A 26,665-nucleotide genomic window follows, 5' to 3' on the forward strand; every position below is an offset into this window, starting at 1 on the left:
CGGATTAGAATGCCGGCTTGGTCAGAGGCCCTTTGTTTAAAACATGGCGGGATACTCGCAGCTTAAGGCAAGCATGTGCCTTGTAGCTGTCAACATAATGCTTTTTAATTACATTCTGTCATAATTAACAAAACCCGATCCATGTTTGATTGAAAGTAATTGTACAAATCTGGTACCAGACAAACCGCTTTTAAAAAACAAAGAAACAAAACTAGTTTATGGTTATTTCTCATTAACTTCACCACCAAAACAAATATTTACTTTTATCAGTTTTCCCGTTTCTTTTAAAACATCCTTCATTTCCGGGCGTTTCACTGTTGTCAATGAAAGACACGTTGAATCGGTCTTATTTACGCGGGAATATCAAAATATCCAGTGAAGTAACTCCTGAGAAGCGTCCAAATTATAAAGGAACTTTGGAGGCCAGTCAGCCACGGTGATTATCCAACACGCATAAAGTAGAATAAATTTATTGGCCTGGTCTTGTCTTTGCCACAAATCACGTAAAACTATAAAGAAGGTACCACTATGAACTCTGGAAAATGAAAATTCAATAATACTATGGTTGACGACTGACAGTTTAAAAGAGAGACAACCTTCACCTCAGAATCTTGGGCGCGCCGCCTGTAAGCTCTGAGGGAGAGGGTAGCCCTATAATTAATTTGGCCTATTTCAAAAACAAATGACACTACAAAAATAACCTACAATTATAATTTCAAAAGAGAGACTACCATCACCTCAGAAACTTGGGCGCGCCACCTGTAAGCTCTGAGGGAGAGGGTAGCCCCACAATTTGGCCTATTTCAAAACAAATGACAGTACAAAGGAACTCGAACACAGGGCAGAGCGTATTAAGGAGATGGCACCAAGAAAGACTCAGCGAGCGTTGGATCTGGCGACGGAAAAGGGGTCATCGGCATGGCTTACAGTGCTTCCCCTCCAGGGTTTGGGCTTTGACCTGAACAAAAGGGAATTCCGTGATACTGTGAAACTACGCTACGACTGGCCAGTGGAAGATATCCCCTCCACATGTGCTTGTGGGGAAGCCTTTACGGTTGATCACTCTATGATTTGCAAACTAGGAGGTTTTATTACTCAACGCCACAACGAGCTAAGAGACCTCGAAGCTGAATTTCTGAGTATGGTGTGTAGCGATGTCGAGATCGAACCAGTACTTCAAGACATCTCCGGCGAACATTTAAACAGAGGATCTAACAAAGCTCAGGATGCGAGGTTAGATATCCACGCGCGTGGTTTCTGGGAGCGACATCGTTCAGCATTCTTCGATGTGAGGGTCTGTCACCCTAATGCTGTATCGTATAGGGACCTAGAGCCACAACAAATCTATCGTATCCATGAGAACGAGAAAAAGCGTCTCTACTCAGAGAGAGTCCTGGACATCGAGCATGGAACATTTACACCCTTGGTCTTCACCACAACTGGCGGAATGGGAAAGGAGTGCTTGAAGTATCATAGCCGTTTAGCACAGCTGATTGCCATCAAAAAAGGGGAGCAGAATGCCAAAACCATCTCATGGATCAGAACCAGAACCTCATTCGCACTCTTGAGATCTGCGTTGGTTTGTCTTCGAGGCTCTAGGACCAGAAGAGTGCCATGTGACATTAAGAATGTTGATATCGACGTCGAAGTTGCTGAAGGAGCCATTAAATCGGACTATTGATGTGTTTCCTTACTTCATATATATCTTTTTATTTCATTATTATTATTACTATTTTCTTTGTTTTTTAGCAGTTGAAAGAAACTTTTGAATTTTAGAGGTTGACAGTTTTTTTTTTTTATTGAAATGAAATGTTTTTTAATTCGAAAAAATTTTTCTTAGTTTTAATTAACTTATTTTTAAGCTAAATTAAGTGCTTTTTAAATCGACAGAAATTGTAAATAGTGTTTTTGAATGAATAGTTTTTTCTTTTTTTTAAGCGAATTAATTGTAAATAGGATTTTAATAGTTTTTTAATAAAATTGTCTATTATTATTAATGACAGTACAAAGATGACCTACAATAATAATTTGGATAATGACCGACATTTCAAAAGAGAGACTACCATCACCTCAGAATCTTGGGCGCGCCGCCTGTAAGCTCTGAGGGAGAGGGAAGCCCCATAATTTGGCCTATTAAGTAAAAAACAAGTAACAATACAAAAGTAACCTGTAATAATAATTTTTGGATTATGATTGACATTTCAAGGAGGCTAAAATTACTGATATAGAAACCATACTGTATCTGGGACGTTGATTATACAGATCGCGCAAGCGAAACACGAAGATGTTGAAGTGGAAGCTAGAATATCTGGAGTAATCCAGCGTCTTGGGCTCCTGCCAGCGAATAAGATTTTGGCGGGATTTCGACAGTGCTTGGCGGGCTTTTTGGAGAGTGATTTGTCACTGGAGGCACATCGACGCTTACATCGTCTTAAGCCAGAGAAAAAAGACTTGAATCCTTCGCCGTTTGATAAAAAGGTCGTCCATTGAATCAGATAATCGGTCTTGCTGTTCCTCAAGGACATGTGAAGTAGAGCTCGAGCTCTCGCATTCGTTTACACCGGTGACTATAAAATGTGCATTGTTGACGGCTTTTCTCAAACGTTCAAATGGAGAAGATTTAAAAATTTCCTTGGTCAGGGTCTTTTCCACGCAGAGTTCCTTCCAAACCGGAGAAAGATGTGCCAGCAGAGAGTGTACTCCTACTTGTGGCTCCACAGAAAAAACTTGATACGCCGACTCGCCGTTTTCGCTTCGAAGGTCACCAATGTTGACACGGCATACTACTCTTGAAAGAAGTTAAATGAGCCATCGGAGCACTATTTTCTTAAAAGAAAGCACTTGAAAAACCATTGAAAGCGTATCAAGCCTATTTGAATCCAAATACGGCGAGAAAACTGTAGTTATCAATTGCGAAGCCAGCCGCGAAGATGGACTTCCAAATTTTCAATCGACCGTGAAATGAATTTATAATACCCAAATAGTCTGATCAAATTTCGCGTTTCCTTGAGATGTCTGGTTCGTTTAATCAGAAGTACAAAGTTCCTTGACAGGCAATGTGTCCGGCGCTCTCCAAAGGTGTCTGGAGGAATGCTTAAAACTAATTACGAAAGTAACGCTTGTCTGTTATTGGAAACCGATCTGCGGTGGTTGCTGTGGAGATTAGGCCTCCTCCTGCGGGCACTAAAATCGGGGCTCTGGCCTGAACAAAAGAAAGCAACAAAAAATAAAGAAAGACAAGAAAAAGAAAAATATCGCCAACTTTCTTGGTGCTTGCCTTGGAGACGCTTAGCTCTTCATTTAATACGTTACGAACAGACATTCGCCACTACAGAAATGAGAATGAAAAATTTCGCAAAGACTTCTGGGACTGTAACCAGGGACAGGAGAAAAAAAATTGGCCAATAGCTGCCTGACGCGTCCCAAGTAACGATCCCAGAATCCATTGCGGTACACATTTTGGTTACAGTCTCCTTCTCGCTTCTTAAGTGGCAAATGACATGCTTTGTTTAGGTTCAACTTCTCCATTGTATTGAGCAAGTGTTGAGTGAAGGAGGTGGCAATCAGTTTGTAGATGGATTCTATGTAGCAGAGGAGCTGAGGGAGAAAGATCCGGAAGCGTTTAAGCTCTTGTCAACCACGCGCATTCCGTTCACTGCCAAAGGGATCGACATCTTTGGCGAATTTCACACCAAATTCGCAAGGCACATAATAGAGTGAGTGTTTCAAAAATCCTACAACTTTTTGACAGTAAGTAAAAACAGACTTGTCTTACAATACCTGTGCCAGCACAGCATTATTCAAAGGCGCCGTCCAGAAGGAAAAAAAAGATCTCGTTTTCGGGCTTTGTAACAGCAAACTAGTCATTGTGTGTCTACACTCTGCCAACAACAGTACATATACCGTAAATCCTCTATTAAGGCCCCCCCCCCTTCTCAAGTAAGTCCCTCTCTAATGAGCCCACCCTTTTCAGGGGAAGAAAGTTAATACCCCCCCCCCCCGCCCCATCTCTTTTAAGCCCCCGCCCCCTCCTCCCTTGTTATTATTATTCACTAATAAATGATAGAATGTTTTAATCAATCACGACTGTAAAACCTCGTGTGGACTGATCTCGGGATGGTTTATTCGCTAGCTGGAAGTTTGGAGTTGTACTTGAACATTTCCACTTTGCATTCTAGTTGATACCATCGTCTTTGTAAAATTAAATAAACCCCTCCCTCAAATAAGCCCCCCTCCCCCCTGAAATGTGTTTGAAATAATTAAGCCCCGGAGGGGCTTTATATAGGATTTAGGTAGACGTGCCGTCTTGTTACAAGAATACGTCCACACCGGCGGTGGACGGCCTGTACGTTCCATTTAGGATTTCGAAACTTTAAACGACGAAGAAAGACCTAAAAGACATTTAAGACAGCTACCAAAAAAAGGAGGCAAAGAGTTTAATGAATGCATGTTTAGGGCCATTGTTTTGATCCTGTGTTAATCTTCTTCTCGTAGGTTGGACGAGAATGAAAACATCGTCCGATTCTCGTGCAACAATCAGACGCGTGATTCCGGGCTGCATGTTTCTCCAGAAAAAACTATTCAACTGTATGAAGCCTACCTGACAATTGGCAAGATGATAGCAGATCCAGCCAATCAAATTGAGCATAAAATGTTACCCGGCGAAGTTGTAACGTTCAACAACAGCCGCGTGCTACATGGTAGATCCTCCTTCATTATCAACAAGCAAACAAAGCGTTACTTGCAAGGGTTTTACCTCGACTGGGATGCTATCTATTCTCGACTAAGAGTTCTGGCTAAGCAGTTTAATACTCCATTTCGAATCTAAGCGTTATACTTGCAGTCAGTCTGTATTTAACTTTTTTACTCCCAGATTTAGTCGAAGCGAGACGCAATTTTTGGCAACCATGAACGAGATCCTACAGTTTCACCAATCACTGGAAAATTAATGACCTTTTTAGTACGATCATCGCCTGGTAATTCTACATTAATAATGTCAGTGTTCTAACATTTGAGTCTGTGGATGAAATTCTATGTTCCAACCATTTATATGAAACCTCAGTTTGTTCACCACTATTTGTTCTGTACGCACTCCAACTGTTGAGATCGTGGACAAAAACCTTTGGTATGACAATTCAAATGAAACCAATTTTGCAGTACTTTGACAACGTGCTAATAGTTTTTCGGATTATTTTCATTTTGCAAAGTTAACTTTGGAATTATCTTTGGGAGTGAAAAGGTTGCCCGTTGTAGAGGTGTGGCACTTAGTAGAAGTTCGACTGTATCTTTATTTATGAGTATCGCCGCTACTTTGAAATCTTGAGGAACTGAGTCTTTTTATTTTTAAAATTCCATGTACTTTCAAAACATTGCTAAGGGAGAAGGCCACTCCCTCATTTCTAGATAATGGTGACGTGTTTCTCTTATTTTGAATTTTTAAAATTCCATCTACTTTCTTAAGCTTGATTAGCTGGCAAGCAAGAAAGAAAGGGAGGAGCGTTTTGCCTGAAGAAGAAGCTTTTCATTGCTTTGTTATCAGTCATACGGCCAACAAAAATAGTTGCGCGTTTGCTTAAACATAAGCTGTAACAAGAAGATAAAACACTAAAAACTACTGAATTTTTTGTAACGCGGTGATAGTAGGGTTATTCTAAGAATACCTCGTAAATCTAGGGTACTTTATGAAAAATATAAAATTACGTAGGCTTTAGTTTCGACAATGATAATCATCACTAAAGGCAAACCATTGTTAATCGGAAGAAAACACTTTTACGTATCAAGAGGGTAAGCGACCAAGGGTTACTAAAGTGAGAAAAACTTTAGTCACTGTAATGTAGCGTTGGTTTTTCATTGATCCATTGAGCTTTTTCTTGAATCCGTTCGTTTTTTGTTATCGATTACTTTAGTGGTTATTTTCAGCTAACTATACGTGTAGCTAGGCTCAAAGAGTAAAAGGAACTGCTGTATATCGACTTAAACTTTCAACTGTAGCCTGCGAGCAAGCTCTCCGTTTGGAAGAGTCGCGAGAAGTCACGTGAGAGCAGCAAGCAAAAGAAGACCGAGTGACCAAAGGCTACTGAAATGAGGAAAGCTTTAGTTTCTACACGGTAGCGTTGGCTTTTTATTTATCCATTGAACTTTGTCTTGAGTTGGTTTGTTTCTGGTTATTGTGGCTAACCACATGTAGCTAGGTGCAGAAAGTAAAAGGAACTGCTGTATATGGACATAAATAAATTGAAGTTCGCCCACAAATAGTCCAAGTATCTGACGAACCTGTTAAGTGGTCTTACCCATTACAATACGAAGCCGGGCCAATTAATGCAAGTATAAGTACGCGTGACGGAGCAGATTCCACTTATTCCCATGTGAATGGCACTATTTATACCTTTTGATTTCCCTTTGTTACTCTTCTCTCTTGTGTAAAAACGAAGCGACATTCAAACTATGTCAGTTTGATACTTAGCTTATACAGCTGCAGAACGATGTTAACCTAAAATGGCCTCTTTTAGTGAGAACGGGTTGTGGCTAGGAGGGGTTGGGAGTCAAGAAGACATTATTCTACAGTACACCACAGCAAGCAGTAAACTACTCTTACTTGTGTTTCACAACGAGTTCACACCATCGATGTCGAATCTGCAAAAGAAACCAAACTCGAATTTACGCCCTACACCCAAGATTTTCTTCGAGAAGAGGAGGCAAATGTCGGAAAAAATGACTTTACCTCCTTTTGAAGTGACCGTGATGACAACAATTGGAATGTGGAGGAGGCTTCGAATTGTGAGTTAGAGTGTAAGCTAGAATGGTCCTTTCCAACTATAGGTTTTCATAAAAAATTTTGCCCAAGGTGCTGTGAGAAAATTATGGATACCAGAAAAAAAGATACCATTTTGCGGGCGAAAGTCAAATTCATTTTCATCCATAAGGGCTAGTATACTAGCATTGACATAAGGCACCATCTCTATTCTAAAGGTACCTCAACCATTCCAAAGGCGGTCATCTTAGATTTTAGCACTCTTACCGGTTGCAATCTAAAAATTTTACCTGCTAAAATGTATCACGAACACCCCCGTTATTTCAGTCCTTTAAAATTTAAATTCTTGATTGTCCTGATATATTTCCTATAGACGTATCGGGGAGAGGTTGTTCAAGTATCGATTAAATTCATCAAGTGTGATCAATTATTTGATTCTTGTGACCACTCTTTTCAATGAAGCATAGATAACACAAGGAGAAAATTGATGATGATCAGTCTTAGGCTTAAAAACCTTAAGACTTAAACCTAAACCCTTTACAAAGGGTTAAAGGGGTAGTTCCCTCATCTAGGTATAATCAACGCACCTCAGCATTGCCTCGTGAGAAATTGTAACACTTGTCCAACTGACGTAATGTTGTGTGGGAGATAGTATCTCGTTCCAAAAGCTTCTCCAGGAACAAAACAACTTGTTCAGGAAGTTCCTGATGTTTAGAAGAGAAAAAAGTGAAAAAGAAAAAGGTTATTGCTTGCTGATACACTTAAGGTGCAATGAAAGCCATTGTAGAATCGGATAAGGGTATTAAGCCACTTTAGATACACACAGGGTTCCTAAACGTATCTGAAACACAGGACTTCCTTGGGAATTTGGAATACACCACTACTAGAACCTGTCATTCCATCACCCCGTTTTCACGTAATATCAGGCCGACTGAGACTTGTAACTAAACTCAGGCTGTATTTCTAATTACCCAGACTTATTGGCACAATTAGGCTGTTCGATGCCCCCAGTTTTCGCCGCGCCATTTGCTCGTTTTTCCTGACCCGACTGATTACCCTGAGTCACCGAGGATGGCTCTCAGTAAGTCGGAGCATGTGTGCCTAGCTACCCTGGTTCCCTGCTTAAGGCCACGCGCGGCGAAGCGCGCGGGTCACTATCAAGTCTTGAAGAAACCGACATGAAAAGTCTATGGCACCTAGGGTAGGGCGTATGATGTCATCTCGTTAGCACGAGGATGGTTAGCAGACTAGGGCAACTAGCCATGAAAGCCAACAAAAATCAAAAATGAAAACAACGGGGATGCAGTTTATGTTGGAAGCTTCCTAACCGTGCACAATCCTTTGTTTGTTGATCGCAAATTGTGAGTGAATAAATTATTACGATGTTTCTGTTGTTTAAAATGATAGGAATACTATTGAACATTGTACACGGTCAAGTCTAGAAAAGCTAGCAAAAACATATAACAAAGAAGTCTAACAAACTTCCTTCATAACCGTTTTACTGTACTAACTATGCCACGACCAACCACCTAAAACAACCACCAAATTCCAATTTTTCCGAGGTGACCGCAACCAGTCACCCTGGAAAAGACTATCCAGGTTGGATCATTAAACGTTTCTGGGAAATTGCCCACCTACCCCTTCCCTAACAGAGAGATAAGAAACAAAGGAGACAAATTTCGTTGGAAGAAAAAGTTGAAAATTTTGTAGCGGCGGTGAGAAATTGAGAAATGCTAGCGGCCACAAAGGTGTAAATGACGGTTTTAAAAAAAAGCGAAGAGGAACACATACGACATTTCCTCCATAAAACGTGTAACTAAGAAGTTTCACGTTGTAGTCATGCAAAGCAACAGCAAAGAAATGTAAAAAAAGTGTGCTTAGTAAACGTGCAAAGTTGTTTTTTGCTAAATAGACCTTTTTTTGCCGTTCTCGTTGTCGTGGCCGTTCAGCATTACACGATTGTATTTTTTGTTTGCGTAGCCAGGAGCTTCGCTTTTAGCCCTGGCTAAGGTTGCATTCCTTTTAGCCAAACTTTTTTCGGATTCAGGCGATCCAGATAGTTTGAATTTTTATGTTAGCTGGAACAAAAGCTGAAATAAGATTGATCCATATAAAGTAGCTGCCTGCTGCTCTGATCTTCTTCTCAATTTCAACACATCGTGTTTTTATTTCTTTGCGCTAAATTAAGCATCTTCTCGTCGAGAAATGGAAAGAAAAGTTGCTCTTTAACTAGTGGTGATTCATATTGGGAATCGTCAACTTAAAATTATCTGGAATTTGATTCAAGAAAATTCAGAAGGCAATTACGAATTCTCAAGTGCTGAGAAGCGTGCTCTAAAGGCATACACACATTGGACACTATAGTTGTACAGTGAGAAAATCCAAACGTTTTCGCTTCCTTTCGGATTTAGAGTTACAGGGGAACTTGAGTTTAATATACTATAATCCTTTAACGGCAACGGAGGGCTGTAAATAATTTTTGCACGAACTAACCTTGACCCGCCATGTTTATCGATGAAAGAGCACGTTCTTGCGATCGAAAAGCAGTTTTGTTAAATGGAATAAAAATCTGAAACCAGATTGAGATACCGATCTGAACGATCCAAGTCCGGAGGTGGATCGTTCAGATTGCAATCTTCGATTGGTTTAGTCCTTAATGGAACGAAAAATCAAATTTCGGATCGCAAAATCCGGATTTAAATTGTTCAAAAGGAATGCAACCTAAATCTATAATATTATCCATTATGCAGACTCAAACTTGGGACGTTTGTGAAGCACTTACCAAGGTACTTGTTGGCGGTTTTTTTCTCTTTCGCACTCTCAGCGTCTTGTTTCGTTTGATTATTGTGTCTTGTTTCTTCCATATCTGAAACTACAAACATTAGATGACAACTTTTAGACAAGATTCAAAACTCTCTTAAGTCTGAAAGGATTGTTTTACAATAACTGCGCGAATCCTCGCGTGCTGACTGGTCGAGAGCAATGGTCCATGAGACTACAGACCATGGAAATGATGTAACATTTTCCGAGAAACTTCGCAGGAAAATGAAAAAACATGAAGTTGTAAAAAACAAATCGACCACAATTTTCCATGGTCTACACTCTTATAGACCATAGAAATGATGCAATAAAATGTTCAAAACTTCGCAGTGAAACCACTCGCCGGCCTGTGGCTCGTGGTTCCACTTGAGTTTTGAACATTTTATGACATCATTTCTATGGTCTATAAGAGTGTAGACCATCGAAAATTGTGGTCGATTTGTTAACTAAACGTGTTAATTCTTACCTCGAGTTCCACTTGTGATAGCAGCTCATTGTCAGGGCTTTCAAACTTTTTCGGAAACGACTGCGTATAAAGAAAAAATCTCATTTATAGATACTATATCTGACTGAATTTATGTACACATGACTTCAGTGAGTGTCAACAGTTCCTCAGCTAAGTATGTCTATTTGTTCATTAGACAACGCTTGAAGTCCTGTAAGGTAGTTTTCAACTTAAGGGCAAGGTCCAATGAGTTTCAAAGTTTAGCTGTTCTTAAATAGAAGGTTCTTTGTCCTGTGGCGGTTTTGTACAAAGGAAAATCTAACATTTTGGAGTTCCTCGTGGTACGCTTAGTGATGCATAAATTAAGAAAATAAAAAGTCCGGTGCACACCCAGTCATACATTTAAAGGTCATTATTATTCATTCGAAATATTTCGCCGTTTCTGATTGGCTAAAATCTCATGCATAATTCATCATAAATAATCAATACTTAAAAAAATGAAGAAACCCACTTATGCGAAATGGGAAAGACTGCATTGAGATCATCGAAAAAAAACCAGTCATACAAAAAGAGCAACAACATATGAAATATCACTCGTGGTATTTGTGCCAAATATCACTACAAATCATGCTATTACCTATACTAATAATCTAGTGGCCAATTCCTATTGGCTAACTTTGACTATACCGCGTGCATGACATAACCGCTTTTAGAAGAGACAAACAATACCAAAAGGAAAACTTACTTTCGGTAATCTGGCACTTTCAAGCCATTCAGTAATGAACTTCTTTTTGGTCTCACTGTAATTAAAAGAAGACACTGTTCTTATCATCGAAACTGTGCCAACTTCGGAAAAATATAAAACGTACTCTACGTAAGTATCAGACGTGAAACGTTTTGTCATCAAATTCGGACAGCAATTACGTGAGGTGTGGCGTTCAAAGTAGGAAGTTTTGAGAGAAAATGTGCTAAATCTTAGTTAACTTAAACATTCTTTAATGTTGGAGCTCATTTGAAAACATGTCTGTAAGAGATTCGTTTGTGTTCGATAGCTCCTAGAAGAAAACGTTTGCCAACCTTCAATAAAAAATTCAAATTCATATTTCCATATTGCCCATAATACACATAGTTTACTCCCTAAACTTTTGCATAAGCATTATCTTCAATTTCTCTCAGGACAACTTTATTACCTAGGAGAAATTAGAAACAACGGTTAACCAAAATCTTGGGGAGAGGGGTTAGTATTGTGTACTACGGGCAATGTGAAACTGATGAATGCCTAGCTTAAGCAGATTTATATTCTAGAATATTATTTTAGCCAATATTTGGAGGTACATCAACGAACGACTTTCAAATTACGGTTTCTCTAGGAGGGCACGAGTTAAGCCTTGTCATAGGAATTTTCCACTCACCTTGAAATGTCGGGAAAACTTTGTACAAAGTATTCAAAGAATTCCTGCCGAGAAGAAGAGACACAACGAGTGAACCTTAGTATAATGGATGGATTAATTCAAAGGGGACAGAGCAAATTTTTGTCGCTGGAATTATCTATAGGTCGTAACTGTGCATCAGTAGGATGCCTTGGATTTTACAAGTGGTGGAAATGCAATGTAACGTGGTTCATCACGGGGGCAAACAACAAATGCAAGAAATCGCCGTCGAGAGAATACATTCTGGAAAAAATAAAGTGTAGAAATTTTAATGTGAAGATGACCTTGTGACCTTTTTAGGATACATCAACGGCCGTTGATATTCTCAAAGCAAGCCGTAATTATTGTAAGACTCCACGAAACGCGATATATATAGAGGATATTACACGGTGGCGTGAAGATATGAATTTTATGTTCGAGTGGCAAGAACAATATCTCACGAGTGAGCGAAGCGAACGAGTGAGATATTGTTCTTGCCACGAGAACATAAAATTCATATCTTCGAGCCAACGTGTAATGTTCTTTTTATTATATGGAGAAACCAATTCAACAAAAGCAAAAGGCGGGAATCGTGACGTCATTGAACGATACGACACTCACAAAGGTGACATACGGAAAATACGCCACTCGGGTCCCGGATGAAGTGGCGTATGGAATCTACGAGTGGTTTAGTTCCCAGTAAAACACTCTCCTCCATATAATAAAAGAAACCACGTAACACCCCATCAATCCTTGAGCACTTGCAAAGATGGTGAGTATCGTGAATAAGGTCTATTGAACAACATTTTTAAGGCTTTTTAAACACCAACAATTTTTGTCCATCACTAGCGACAAACAGGATGAGTTGTATTTTCATGTAATATATCAAGCATAAGACACGGTGTTTCATCACCAGATGAAACACCGAGAAGGGAGTTGAAAATACGACGCGCAGCGGAGTATTTTTGACGAACTTCGATGTATTTCATCTGGTGATGAAACACTGTGTCGAATGCTTGACACTACTTCTCAAACAAAATGATTTTAGAAGGAGAAATTAAGGATGCAAAAATGAGCAGTTTCTCATCTGATTTCCACTCATTAAACATTAATTTACCTTGTATTTTCTTTATAAATTATTAATCATTTTTGAGAAAGTTCAATTCTCACCATGCTAAAAAAGTATCAAGTGAAAATACTACTGAAGAGAATTCATTTCATCAAACATCAAACGATTTCGTCTGCAAACTCAAACGGTAGAATCACCTTTTAGATCTCCATCATTCACCTATGGGCTGATAGGGTTACTGGAACTTGCAGGAAAATGACGAAATGGAAACTAGTTATTAGATACATTTCTGTTGGCACCGTTTAATACAACTCAACAAAGCTAAATCTTACAGCGGTTCTTACCTCAGAGGAGACAAGTTGCCCACTGTAATGCTGGACATAACTAAATAGAAAGGTATCAAACTCGTCACGTCCGACCATCATGGCTAAGTGATGAAGGAGAAAATAACCCTGAGAAAAAATTGACAAACGATTTATTATATTAGTACGTCCTTCTACCAGGATTTTATTCCGTACATAGCTGATATGTTGTTTTACGAGTTAAAATGGGTTTTGAATAAAGCTCAAAACAAAATCCAAATTAACTACTTTGAGAATCCACCCTTAAGGAAAGAAGAAACTTTAATCGACAGAATACGTTGGATATGACGATTTATGGCACCCCTAACAATGGAAAGTTGCATAACACTCAACAGCGGTTGTAAAGCTAAACTCTGACGTTTAGCCCAGTCAATAGGCTGATTTAGCAACAGAACGGGAACGTTACTTCACGACGGCGCGCAAAAAGGACTAAACTCGACTTCCGGTGCCCAAGTTGTCGCTCTGCCATTGGTCAAGCCAGTTGTTTGATTTGTACGTGCCGACGTCAACTGACGTTCCCGTTCTGTTGCTAAATCAGCCTAATACTCTGTAAAGGACGAGTCGAAAAGGGATTTAAAGCCTATTTTATGAAGTAAGTATCATCATCAGGTCCTCTTGAGTACAAAAATGAACAATCTTACGAGACTTTGGGCTCTCTCTCCTCCGCAGAGGCTCCCACTGGGTACCCAATAGCCGAAATAGCATAGTAAGCACGGGGGGGTCGATGGGAAGCGTCCCCCCGCGAACTTTCTTTTCTCCTTCTCCCCAGTCTCCCTACGACACCAGGAGGCCTCTGGGGTGGAGGAGGAGACTTCAGGCATTTCTGGACACTGAAGAGAGGGTGTAGTTTTCACTCGTTACATTTCCGTTTTCGCAGTCGTCGATGAGTTGCATTACGATTGGTCGTAGACACGTAACCTAGCATCCTTGTCGAAAAGCCCGCTTAAAGTTTCGACAGACCTCTTTCATAATGGCGGTCCATTTATTCATTCTTTCATAGGTATATAAATGAGCCTTTCTGGTCTCTTTTGAAAGAAAGAATTCTTTTGTATTTTGCACATGCTTACGAGGTCAGAAAACGTAATTATCATACATATAAAAGAATATATTAATATCATGAAAGATACTAATATATGGATAATGTGTACAAAGGGTTTAGTTTATCGTGTGTCTCACGATTGTCAATTTGATATCACACTGCAGGTCTTCATCAGACAATAGTGTCGATTTACTGAGTCGCACTATTTGTACCATCTCAATCTACTGTCCCCGTTGATGTTGTTAGGGTGAGGTCTTAGGTAGCCTGCAGTGCAGGCGTATTTTGGGTGGGCGAACGCTTGTTAATCGGATCGCTACGATGAAGCCGCCATCTTTGATTCTATGACAGAGGAAGATTGGGGAGAGTAGAAATAGTAACCCTTACGGTAGGTGTGAGGGCAAAAAAAGAAGAGGGGGGGGGGAGGGGAGAAAAAGAAAAACGCCTGCCCGATAACATTGTTCTTTTGCGAAACGCCGTACGCTGGCAAACGGAGCTCCTGATTGGTGCGGCTTGGGGGAGTAGATTGATGCCTGTCAATCAACTGTAAGTTTATATTGTTTATTCCGTTTTCGTCTGCACGCAACTACGGGAAACATTTATTCTGAATTCAGAAAATGGCGGCCCGAAATTCGAATTTTAACTCTGCTCTCGAAGGAAGTCTTTTGGAATTGGAGCGGCTTGGAATGTCGCGTGTTTTACGCACTGAACAAGTCAAAGCGATTTCTACACTGACATCAGGAGAAGATTTGCTCGCAGTGCTGCCTACTGGATTTGGAAAAAGCCTGTTTTCTCTTCTTTCTCCCCGCCCCCTCCCCCGCTCCCCTTGACTCGCCCCATTTCCTCCTCTCTTCGGGAGTTTCAACATGGCGCTTTCGCAATGAAAACCATTCGCGCGCGCCCGACGAAAACGCCTGCACTGCAGGCTAGGTCTTAGGAGAATAGCCTCGTTAACTCTACAAGAGTACCAGTGCGGATCTCGGTCAATAAACTTAACTTCGTCCCAGAGCGGATAATTCCTGGTCTTATTGGCGTGTTCAGAAAAGGCCGAAGTTTGAGTTCGTGAAAGCCGTATATCCCCTTCGTCCTCCTTAATCCGTTCATGCGTGCATCTTCCCGTTTCGCCAACGTATACTTTGCCGCATTCACAAGGAATCTTATACACTTTTCCATCTTGTTTTCGTGGATCAACAGAATCCTTAGGTCGTACTCAGTGCGATTTTAGTGTTGTGTCGGACTTGAAAACAGATTGTACGCCACGATGTTGCAGGCAACGACGAACTGGTTCAGATAAACCTTCGATGTATATAATTTCGGAAACGTTCTGTTGACAATACGTTTACCATCTTAAAACGGAATGATGTCGAAGATTTTCTAAAGCATCTCATGACTCAACACTCAACACACAACTTCCTTTCTTGACACATTGGTCATAGGAGATTCAGACGGACGCCTAACTCCAAGTGTTTACAGAAAACCTACGCACACTGATCAGTACCTGTCTTATGACTCACACCACCCTCAGTCAGTTAAACGCGGTGTTGTCAAGTGCTTATACGATCGATCGAAATATATCAGCACTAAACCATCGGTTATCTCTGAGGAAAAGAACCATTCATCCTTGGTCCTTGTCTCTATCGTATACCCCTATTCGATTGTAGCTAACATCAGAAAACATTTACATTTACAAGATCTGCTCGGTTAGGATGTGCTACGCTTGATCAGAGATTTTATATCTGGATTTCACCGAGGACGTTTTTAGGCTAGCCTGTGTGCAGACGTAAAATTAGACAAAGTAGAGCTATGATTTCTTGCTGAAGAGAAGTGAATGATCCTTTAACGTGAAACCTACTCGAAATCATCGAATGGATCAACTCCTGCATAAAACGCTAGATTGGAAATGTAAACAGTGCTTCCGACATTAAAATTCTGTTAAACCCAAAACCACAGGAAATAGATGCACAAGGCACAGACCGACTTTATGAGCTAAAAAAGACGGGAAAAAATGTACGTGTTAGAATCCTCCAAAGCATATTACACTCGTTATAAATGACATTTTAGCTAGATATTCTAGTTAGAGCCTAGCTAGCTCTAAAGGTCGAGAACATCCGAGAGAATAACTCAGTGATAACTGCGTCCGTGCTGTACATCGACTGTACAAGAGTCAGGAGTAGCGTTGGTCTGTCAACACCTTTTCAACTGTCAGAGGAAAAACAACAAAAAATAATTTAGGCGATTCACAGACGTCTCTCTCTCCGATTTTTTTGAGGGGAGGGGTGCGTCTTTACACAGGCTAAAGAAAACTGGGAGTTTTTATTTCACCCTAACGTAAACATCCCTTTAAATTTGTGTTCTTGTATACTCTCTTTCATAAATTTCAATAATTTTTATCACATGGATGCCACATCACAAACTTTGTTACCCATAGTTTTCAAATTATTATGCAACTGCTAAAAAATTTATCATAAATGTTTGTACAAAGGTTTTTTCACTACTTGATCCTAACCGAGCGAATCTTGCTAAATATAAAATGAAAAAAAAAGCCCACAAGGATACCGCCCCCAACGCAGGCATTCCTTTGGTTTGTCACAAAATTCTATCAGGACGGCTTTAAAACTCGTTAAAAAACTTAGTTATTATTCACGCATAATTAAGTGTGACAAAGCATAGCAACTTTTTAGCTCCAAGTTCCTCAGGAAATATGATGAAGCCCCTTTTTCTTTATCGAACCCCATTTTTTTTACTCCCAGAATAAACTATGGAGAGAAAGAAAGCTGCGACAACCTCTATTCTTCATTTCGAAGTTAGTAGGGATACCGCAGGCGTATGCGTGAATATTACTCTCAAATGTGAAGTGGCATTCTGCCCAGACGACGTGACCTTAAGGGGCAATGGCGGGAAACCGTATGACATTTCAGAAAGGCATTTGACAAATCGACAGATCCAGTCTTTGAAAGTTGGTGAACTTTGTGAAAAGAAATAAGAAATGCTTTCATAAAATTACTGAGGTCTGATTAAACAGCAACAAAATGTATTAAATAGGGAGATAAGAAAATTAAATACATACATACATACTTTATTACATAGCTCCTCCTTGGGGGCTCTTCCGCCTTACATATACGAATTAAAGAAAAATTACTTCATAATACCCCTATAAAATGACCTTAAAAGCTTAATTCCACTGTTGAATTTACGCGAAAGAAAACTAGGAGTTTTTTGTTTACTTGACGCTAACGTTCACATCCCTTTGAATTTACGTTCTTGTTTTCTTCTTTTTCATAAATTTCAATAATTTCAATCACGTGGATGCCACATCACGCACTTTGGTACCCATAGTTTTCAAATTTTTATGCAACCGCCAACAAGTTAATTATAAATGTTTGTAGGAAGGCTTCCATCCCATAACGTGTCTGTGTCTGATCCAAGCTTTATCTGACAGAAAAATGAAGGTCACAACCGTTCTGCTTCTACTTTTGGGCATAGGTAAGGTTAACCCTTTCAGATCGTAAAGAAGGCAAAGTGAAAATTCGCAAATAAGTTCCAAATTGCTATTTGTACAATCGTGAGAATTGTATAGCAGCATGCAAAAGTTTTGGCAAAGAGATTTCATTTGAATACAGTAGGCGGAAGAAACATACAGTCAGAGAGAGCAGATGACGACTAATGTAACGTTTAAGTTACAGACATTGCCGTCTTAGTCCGATTATAAAGTTTACGGCATAGTTATACTGTGTAGTATGGTTCGTGCAAAGTTGGAAGAACATCAACAAGGTATTGTGAAAAGAATGTGCTTGTTTGTTACGATATTCTAATAGATTTGTCGTCAGTATTAGAGCTGTCTCTTGGGTGAACGTTGTCGGACGGAAACCTCTAAGGGGGTTGGTTTCAGAATAAATTGAAGTTTCTGCTTAAGGTTATGTTTACTTCTGACGAACCTCTATTCCGCGGCATACCTTCAATAAGCAGCCACTTGCCGTTACCCCTATGGTGGCCGCTTATGGAGATCAACTGTAGTAACAACTTAGCGGCAAAAAGAAAAATTGAGCGTGAAAGGGCTAACGAAAGGATTGCTTAATGGATGTCGTAAAGCGATGTACTTTTTTCACTTCAACCTCTCCCACTCTTCACGAAAACAGATAGATTTTTCCTGTATTAACATCTTTTGTCGACCCTTATACTCCAGAGTCTGCGAAGAAAAAGTCATGGTGTTATCAAATCAATTCTCTGCCGCAGTAATTTAACATGGTGATATTTGCTATTAATCATTACACAAAATGAAATTTGGTAAATTGGTCAAATATTTAACTAGCCTCTTCTGGGAGTGGAAGCGGTTTAAAAGAGAATACCGGTAGTCGATTTCTTCTGCTGATGCTGAAATATCTAATGCAGTTTAACTTGGAATCCTGCCGTTCGGTGCTCTGTGAATTGAGATTACAGGCCTAGCACAACCGATGTTTGGGGGAGGGGGTTCTAATTACCTAAAGAAAATAAAAAAGTTTTAAAACCAGACTCTTGTGAAACTTCGAAAAGGAAACACTGGCCTTTTGAATTTATATCTACAAACTTGGGCTCATTTTGTCACCTTATACATTTGGGTGAGACTAATTTTTCCGCTCTCTACTTTTGTTTAATAGAAGTGCATTTAACATCGAGTCGTGTGTGAAAGGTACTTTGCAGACAACTTAAACGTACTTTAAAAACTCATTTTCATCAAGTGTTTGGCTATTAGAAATAGAAGAGAAAAAATACCACTTATTTATTCACCATGGATAACTATTTTACTATTATTTTTACTGCTCATTTTTTGACAACGAATAGTATTTAATAATATAATATGTATTATATTGTATTACGCAAATATCAATCCAGGAAAAGAAATTTTCATCTGCGCATTACATTGACTCAACAAAATCCTAAAATCCTAGTACATATTCCAATTTCAAAAAAAAAAATTCTTCTAAAAACGATGACCAATTAATCCTTAAAGTCCTATTTACAGATCGCTCCTAATAATTTGTTAAAACTAATGAGTCTAAAATTCTAAAAACAATGACTAATTATTCTGTAAAAATCCTATTTACAAATCCTTGTTTGTAGAAAAAAAAGTAAAAATAAAAACAATAAATTAGCTGGGAAACGCCTTCTGAAATAAATGAGTTTTAAGAGCCTTCTTGAAAGCATTAACTGAAAATATATTTTTAATAAAAAAAGGGAAGATCGTTCCGTTTCGTTAGGGGCAGCCATATAAAAAGATCTATCACCAAGCGTGGTGTTCGATTTTTTTTCCGCCATTAATAAATGTATGGCGTTAAGAAATATAGCTAAAACCATTATTGTGTTCAATGGTTACCTAGATTTAGTGTCATTCAAAGAAACAGTGTCTTGAGTCCCACGTGATATGAATTTTTAGCATAAGTTTAGTTGAAAATTGGCTGGGCGGTAATGGGCTACAATTTCTTGCGAGCCATAATTTGGGAGACTATACAGCTCCGCTTTTAGGCCTGCTCATATATCTACATACTATCGTTATTTAGTACAAGCTTTAAATGATGAATTAGTGATAAGAACATCTTTCACAGATCAAATCACTTCCTAGCCTGTGTAGAGACCTCCCCCCTCCCTCAGAAAAAAATCGGGATTTTCTAAGGGAGGGGGGACGTCTCTACACAGGCTAATCAACGCCACATAAACGAAAAGAAGCTTCTCGAGTATTGCATGTCACAGTATCATATAACTTGATGTCACACCCCAAAGCTTTATAAAAAGGGGGCGCTGATTGTCAATTTATTCTGGGAGCAATCCGCTGTAATCTTCGTCAGTTTGGCCCATTCGTGCATCTTTTTGGCTTTTTTATTTAATTGTCGTGCATCATTCTGTAGTTTTTAAGTTGTTTCGATACAGTTTTTCGGAGACCATACCGATGTTTTTCAATCGCCTTAAGAGTGATTTCGCTCTTGTCCGATCGCTATAAAATTTTCACAAGTAGTACATTTTAGTATGAATTTTTAATAAAAAACATTGACAATATTCACATTAAAATGTACTAGCCATGGAGATATGTTAGGTGGGCATTAGTTTGGAAAAATTAGCATAACGTCAAAACAGTGAATGTTGTAATGCTTATTTTTGGCCGGTTCGTAGGCTACAATTGTAGGTTCGTCTGGAATTTTCAAGGTGTTACAGTAAATCAATCTTGATAAAAGTTTCAGACATTATGATATACATCATGAAGATTATGTGACGAGGTTTAAAAGGAATTCTGTCGAGCCGTTTTAGACGTATTCGGAAAACCGCTAAAAGTCAAAATTTAGAGTAAAAGTGCACTTAAACAGGTGGTGAGAAAACATCTTAGTTTTCAGGATTGGAAGAAAGAAAATACACCAAAGTTCCCCAGCATCGAAATATGATATTAAGCAGCCTTCTGGCGCTAATTAATATTAATTTGAATGTATTTAAAACTTTTTTCATAAAACAGTTTACCACGGCTATTGAAAAGGTAAGGTTTTATTTGAATTCAATTATACAGAATTTTTTACTTCTCACGGAGGTTACTTGCTAAACACCACACTATAAGCTCCTGGAATCAGTCTTTCTGTAGCAGGTCTAGATCGCGCAAAATTCGGATTTTATCGATTTGAAGTTTTTTGTTTATTGTTGTCATGGTGATATCGATTTTACTAAAAACTGCATTTTGATAAACCTCAATTCATAGTCAATCACTGGTGAAAAGTTTGTAGCGATCGGGCAAGAAAAAAAATCACACTTAAGGCGATTGAAAAACATCGGTATGGTCTCTGAAAAACTGTATCGAAACACCTTAATGACATTCCACTCGATTCTGAAACCGTGTACTAAGTCAGTGCTGAATTTTCCTACCTACTTTGACGTTTCTGGACTCTTTCTCAAGCGATGGCAGCTTTTGGAAGCAACACACTAGGGCCATTTATACGAGGAAAAACCATTTTTACGAGCATGTCTTATTTAATAAGACGCGTCTTAGCTAAGCCGCGTCTTATTTTAGACGAAATGTGCCATTTATACGGAAAGTTCGCGTCTCATTTAAGACGCTCTTATTTTTCCTCGTATAAATGGCCCTACTGTGCTTCACGAAAAAATTTGGATTGTTGCAGGAGCTAATTTTGAAAGATACGCGGGTGTCTGCTATTGACATTTTCAGTCAGATGCAAAATTTACCGAATATTAAAACCTGCCAAAAGTAAGTACTAAGAGGCAAGGGACAAAACCTGTTTATGACTTTTTAAAAAGAGACTAACAAAAGTTCTGCTCTACATTCACAGGATACACTTTCGCAGGTAAGACACTCGCTTTTTATAACAGTATTCGTCTTCTTTTCAATTTTGCGAGTTTCGAAGTCTAACGTTTGACACTTATAACAACAACACAATTTCGCCTTTGAATAATTAGATACATGTTCTGTTGATCCCCATGACCGTACTGACTGCGGGTGGTATGGCATTGATGAGGAGACATGTGAGGGCAGAGGTTGTTGCTGGGACGAGAATTACGCGTACGCATTATGGTGCTTCTATCCCACAGGTTAGTGCTAAACCATTTAACGGCAACAATAAAGAATGTAGAAGAAGGAATACTCGTGGTGATAGCAAGGGAGAGGGGGAGGGTGGTCGAGGGGGACTTAGGTACAATAATAGAGAGATTTAGATTCGAGGACGAGGACGACTACGAGGTCAAAATTGAGTTCTAAGTTTTCTCCCCTGTTCTTTAAAAATAAGCTCCCTGGAAAATTGTACTTTCTTTTTTTCACCACCAAAGTTAGCTCGCTTATTTCCGTTGAGGGAGGTTAAGCCGTCTTCCGATCGCCGCTAAATGATAAAATTCCTAACATTTGATAACTTGTTTTCGCCACTACGACTCATTCACTTCTCACTAAAACTCGTAGGAGAATAACGATGGCTAACACATTTTCCCGCCAAAACGATGTTGGTTCGCGTGCACACTCTTTAGTATTGAGGAAATCTCGTTCTCGTAGTCGTCCTCGTCTTAGAATCTAAAGCTGTCTAGTTTCGGGAAGGTGCGAAGACAAAATTTGTGTTGGAGGCATCTTCACGATAGAAATCTTATTGTGGCCATTTTGGGAATGACTTCGAAAGGGCAATTCTTGGGAGCTGAAAAACGTACAATATCGATGTGAAAAAAGCTTAAGTGGTGGGTATGATTAAGCTTAAGAACACTTTTCGCCACCCTGCCAACAGAATCTTTCTTTCGCTTACTCGATTTGGCATACTCGAGAAAGACTCTGCACGAATCGTGTAAGATCTTTGTTGAGGATGCGCTGCATGTAGCCTCCCACGTATGCGTTTTAAAGGAATGGTGCATGTTGCTAGGATACAGTTTCGAACCCAGGCCTAATAGACGTGCGCTTGGTACAGAGGGCTCGGTTTTGACCTTCCGCTTATACAGCGTTTTCACATGACGTCACGGCGGCCATACTAGGGAGCTTAAGCAAAGACGTTTTTGAGCAACGCACGACGTCAGGTAGAAGTGAGGTATTTTACTTCTCGATACTTCGGTGGAGCGCGAAGTAAAGCATCCGCGACGCCCAGGAATGTCCCAAAGTTGCTTTTTTTGGGACAAGGTTGGGCACGCAAAGTCCGAAGGTCTTCGGTCTGGATCGGCTATTTGACGAAGTGAGGGCCGAATTACTTTGGGATATCTCGAGATCACTTCGAGTTCTCTGATTTATTATTTAATTTATTCGTGGAAGAAAGAATTATGATTTTGGCTTGCTTGGGGTTTAAACCGGCTAACGTGTGACCCGTCATATCAGATAACACTCTCAACTGAGGGATTAGCCGATTGCGCCACTGCGACGCAAGGTAATATGAGATGTGAAAAATAGCCATAAGTTATGCACGATGCACGAGAAAAGATTCGGCAGGCAAGTTTGTTACTTGTCGGCTTGTTTCTTGGGTATTTGACATAGTGACGCTGTAATGAGTTGGAGATATCGCGAGATCACTTCTAGTTCTTTCGGCTTCAATAAATATTTGAGGCGGAGCGTAAAGTATTAGAGGATTTGCGACGCTGAAGAATGTCGTAAACTTGCAGTTTGCTTCCGAAGTGACGCCGGAAGTTGTTCGAGATATCTCGAAATCAGTTTTCAGAAAGTCAAGATTACATAAGTTATATGCCTTCATGGAAAACATTTTGGGGTCAGAAATGCGTATAAAGTTTGAGAGTGAAGAGATTTCGATTACTGGAGATTATTGCAGCAAGAGCGATTCAAAACAGGAAGGTCGAGGGTAAGGAACGGTCGTTTGCGTTGCGTGTAGACGAATCGATTCGGAAAGCGATAGATTGTCAACAAGGAGAAGCAAAACGCAGTTACCGTGGTTTAGTAACCTTTCTGATAAGCATCATCATCATTGTTCTTCTTTTAGTTTTGTTTGGAAGGGTAGGTTTTTTTTACTTGTTTTAGTATTGTGTGTTATTGTTTTTCATAAAGCTTATGTTGCGATGTTGTGGAGATTGTGCATTTTCAGCAAGTTTTGTAAGGGAGTGACTGATGTTATTCATCTGCTGGAGAAGGTGTGGAGTTAACTATCCACAAGGAAAGTGTTTTTGAAGAGGAAACAAGGGAACTGAGATCTCGTCGTGCGCAATTTATTTATGACAAATCATAATCGAAACGCGGGGTCATGCACCTAGCAGACTTCCGATGAAGAAGTTAAAGCGACAGGTTCACAGTTAAGCGCATGCTCATTAATCAAATTACTTTCTTCCAATTTATTATTAATTCTATCGGTTAATAATCCCACTCACATGTATCTCAGCGATCTCAGAGTGTATTTCCAAACAATGAAACGGCGGTCATTTTGGTGTTCCAAACAAATCCTGTGGGAGTTGAACACTTTTCTTCTGTGAACGACTCCGTTTGTTCCAATTATTTGCATGGATGCTGGACACGTGCGTGAAAACGCTCTAGAAACAACTGATCCTACTGGAACATCGGAAGAAAAACATGATGTGTAGAGGAGAGAAAAAAATCCATCAAGGCACAAGGATAAGAAGGACCTCAAGTCTATTCTTGAGCTACAACTCACATTCGTACTCGGACCTTTGAAGTAAAATATCACAGGAGATCCAATACTTAACAACTTCCGCCGACTAATCTTAGGCGATAAAAAGAGAAAAAAATGAAGAACACTTCTGCCGGCTACGTTAAAAAAATTACCTATGGCAATTCTTACATTTTGCAATCATAAAATATGCACAAGCATCTAATTTCTTGCGTTGGCAAATCTCATTTTTTTGCTTTTTCTCGCAGACAACAAGTGCTACGGAATCAAGCCTGAAGAGCGTGAGGAATGTGGCTATTTTGAAATTCAACGCTACGAATGTGAAGTCGATAACGACTGCTGTTGGGTTGAAAGTACGGTTCCTTACGTTCCCTGGTGTTTTAAAGGCAAACTACCCACGAAAGCACCACCTACAGCACCTTGCAATATAACCACTGTTGAACCAACTGAGGTGCCTTCTAATGTAACAACTGCCGCACCAACTACAGCATCTTCGAATCAAACAGCCGCAGCACTTGCTGAAGACGAGCAGGCATTTGAAGAGGCACATACTGCATAGTCCTCCGCGCCGGGATGGCAAGTGCAAATACCGTGTTTTTATTATCATTATTTTATTAATTTTTTATTTGTTTATTTATTTATTGCTGAGCAAAATTGCCTGCAGTTTGGGCATATCAGGCTCGTAGCCAATTAAGAGGCAAAGAAGCCAGTTGTCTCGGTGAACATTTGGAAGAATTTCGTGCATGCCTTACAAGGAAAATATACAATCGGCAAAGCCGTGGTTTGACTCGACAAAACTTCAACTTCCAACATTTGGGGCAACATCAGGTGCGCGCAACATTTTTCAAGAGGCTATCAAGCGAGTGACCGGGAACTTTTTAGGACAGCGGTTAAATTTGAATACTAAAGTTGATTGACTGAATATTGAAAGTTGCGCCACGCCATTGCTTGCAAATTTTACAAAAGTAGAGGATTTTTCAGCGCTTTTCTATTGCGTACAACAAATTCAGGGGTAGACACGAGACACAAATTAGACTGCGCAAGTAATATTTAAGCTTGTGTTAGGGTCTTTCGTCTGCTACGCGCCTTTCAAGGAGGAGGCAGCGTTTCGCAGTGGTAGGGACTTGGGAGGAATGGCTTCTTCAAAACGTAGTCTATGAATACGCGCGCGAGATAAAACCTAGGTCTCTGCCATCGTGATGTTTATTGCTCTTCGAGAAGTGCATATAACTTTACCCTTCACGTAACATGTGACTATTTCTATAGCAGCTCGGCAAAGACGTTACCTACACATTAACGATTTCTTTATATTTGCTCTTCACAGCTCGACCCGGTGAAGTCTAGTACCAAGGAGGAGCATGGAGTGTGCAAAAAAAAAAAACCAAACGTCCCTTAAACATTAGCGGAATGGGTACTTAATAAAACTTGAAAACTTTAAAGCATGACTCTCAAGATTTCTTTAAACGTTTGTTCTTCAAGATCTGCAACAGGATTAGCTCAGTCGATAGAGCGTTCGACTTTTTAGCGGGAGGTCGTGGGTTTGATTCCGGGGGCCGGAACAATACTAAAGGTCTTAAAATAATTAAGAAATGAAACTACTGCCTTTGGCCTACAAACAGCTAGACCTTCGCGTGGCTCATTTTACCACGTAAAATGGCCGTCTCGTCTCTAGAAAGAGACGTAAAAATAGTGTCCTCAATTGGCACTTTCGAGCTAAATACATTCATCTGAAGATAAAGGGCATAGAAAATTGGCTCCACTAATAACAAGTGAGGCTCTTGATTTGTTACCCGTGCAGAGCAGAATCAATTTAGAATATATCAAACGGAAGCCATGGCTATCAAATGCCTTTCTGAAATGCTTTGCTCAAACCTTGCCGGCGGTAAAAATAGCGAGTCCAAAGGGGTTTTTACCCCAGTTATAGAAAGGCAGTTTCTCCATCACGTCCTCTTGGTTAAAAGAAATGAGTCGGAAAGACTTTGGACAATTCTCTAAGCCGGATAGGGATTTTTTTTCTCGTCTCATTTTCAGTTTTGCATCAGTCGACGAGTTGTGCCTTGACTGGTCGTTGACAAGTAACCTTGGCATCATTGTCAACACGCCTACTCAGCGATTAGATACTTGTTAATTTATTTCGATACAGTTTCTTGGAGACTATACCGATGTTTTTCAATCGCTTTAAAATTGATTTTATCCTAGTCCGATCGCCACAAGATTTTCACCAGTGATTGACTATGAATTGAAAATTGTCAAAATGCAGTTTTTAGTAAAATCGATATAACTATGACAACAATAAACAAAAAAAACTTTGAAATCGCTTTAATCCGAATTTCGCGCGATCTTGACCTGCTCCTGAAAATCCGACACCAGGAACTCAAAGTGTGGTGTTTAGCAAAAAAACTCTGTGAGAAGTAAAAAATTCTGTATGTTTGAATTCAAATAAAACATAAATATATATCAAACCTTATATTTTCAATAGCCGTGATAAACTGTTTAATAAAAGAGTTCTAAATAACCCAAATTAATATTAAGTAGCGTCAGAAGGCTGCTTAATATCATTTTTCGATGCATGGAAATTTTGGTGTATTTTCTTTCTTGCCATCCGGAAAACTAACCTGTTTTCTCACCGCCTGTCTAAGTGCAACTTTTTTCTAAATTTTGACTTTTGGCGCCTTTCTCTATATCTCTAAAACGGCTTGACAGAATTCTTTTGAA

General features: G+C 39.6%; 3 protein-coding genes across 4 annotated transcripts in view; 2 read left to right on the top strand and 1 right to left on the bottom strand.

Moving 5' to 3' along the window:
• The window catches only part of LOC140948743 (gamma-butyrobetaine dioxygenase-like), a 16,313-nt gene extending 10,061 nt beyond the window's left edge, over positions 1 to 6,252 (top strand). The window contains exons 3-4 of the mRNA XM_073398008.1: positions 3,514 to 3,716; positions 4,495 to 6,252. Coding sequence (XP_073254109.1) covers positions 3,514 to 3,716; positions 4,495 to 4,828 — 537 coding nt within the window. The 3' untranslated portion in view covers positions 4,829 to 6,252. The remainder of the gene's footprint in view (positions 1 to 3,513; positions 3,717 to 4,494) is intronic.
• The window catches only part of LOC140948745 (uncharacterized), a 76,447-nt gene that overhangs the window by 21,810 nt on the left and 27,972 nt on the right, over positions 1 to 26,665 (bottom strand). The window contains exons 16-22 of the mRNA XM_073398011.1: positions 12,839 to 12,946; positions 11,429 to 11,472; positions 10,762 to 10,816; positions 10,038 to 10,097; positions 9,534 to 9,623; positions 7,339 to 7,455; positions 6,596 to 6,633 (exon numbers count right to left, since the gene is read on the bottom strand). Coding sequence (XP_073254112.1) covers positions 6,596 to 6,633; positions 7,339 to 7,455; positions 9,534 to 9,623; positions 10,038 to 10,097; positions 10,762 to 10,816; positions 11,429 to 11,472; positions 12,839 to 12,946 — 512 coding nt within the window. The remainder of the gene's footprint in view (positions 1 to 6,595; positions 6,634 to 7,338; positions 7,456 to 9,533; positions 9,624 to 10,037; positions 10,098 to 10,761; positions 10,817 to 11,428; positions 11,473 to 12,838; positions 12,947 to 26,665) is intronic.
• Positions 17,259 to 25,389, top strand: LOC140948744 (integumentary mucin A.1-like). Of its 2 annotated transcripts, none has more exons than XM_073398010.1 (5): positions 17,259 to 17,375; positions 21,191 to 21,205; positions 21,318 to 21,449; positions 24,199 to 24,530; positions 25,275 to 25,389. In XM_073398010.1, the coding sequence occupies exons 1-4, from the start codon at positions 17,336 to 17,338 to the stop codon at positions 24,507 to 24,509; spliced, it is 498 nt and encodes a 165-aa protein (XP_073254111.1). In that variant the 5' UTR covers positions 17,259 to 17,335; the 3' UTR covers positions 24,510 to 24,530; positions 25,275 to 25,389. The 2 variants fall into 2 exon arrangements, with proteins under 2 accessions (XP_073254111.1, XP_073254110.1); XM_073398009.1 differs by having other exon boundaries at positions 24,199 to 24,526.

The sequence above is a fragment of the Porites lutea genome, chromosome 9, assembly GCF_958299795.1.
Source record: "Porites lutea chromosome 9, jaPorLute2.1, whole genome shotgun sequence".
Lineage (NCBI taxonomy): Eukaryota > Metazoa > Cnidaria > Anthozoa > Scleractinia > Poritidae > Porites > Porites lutea.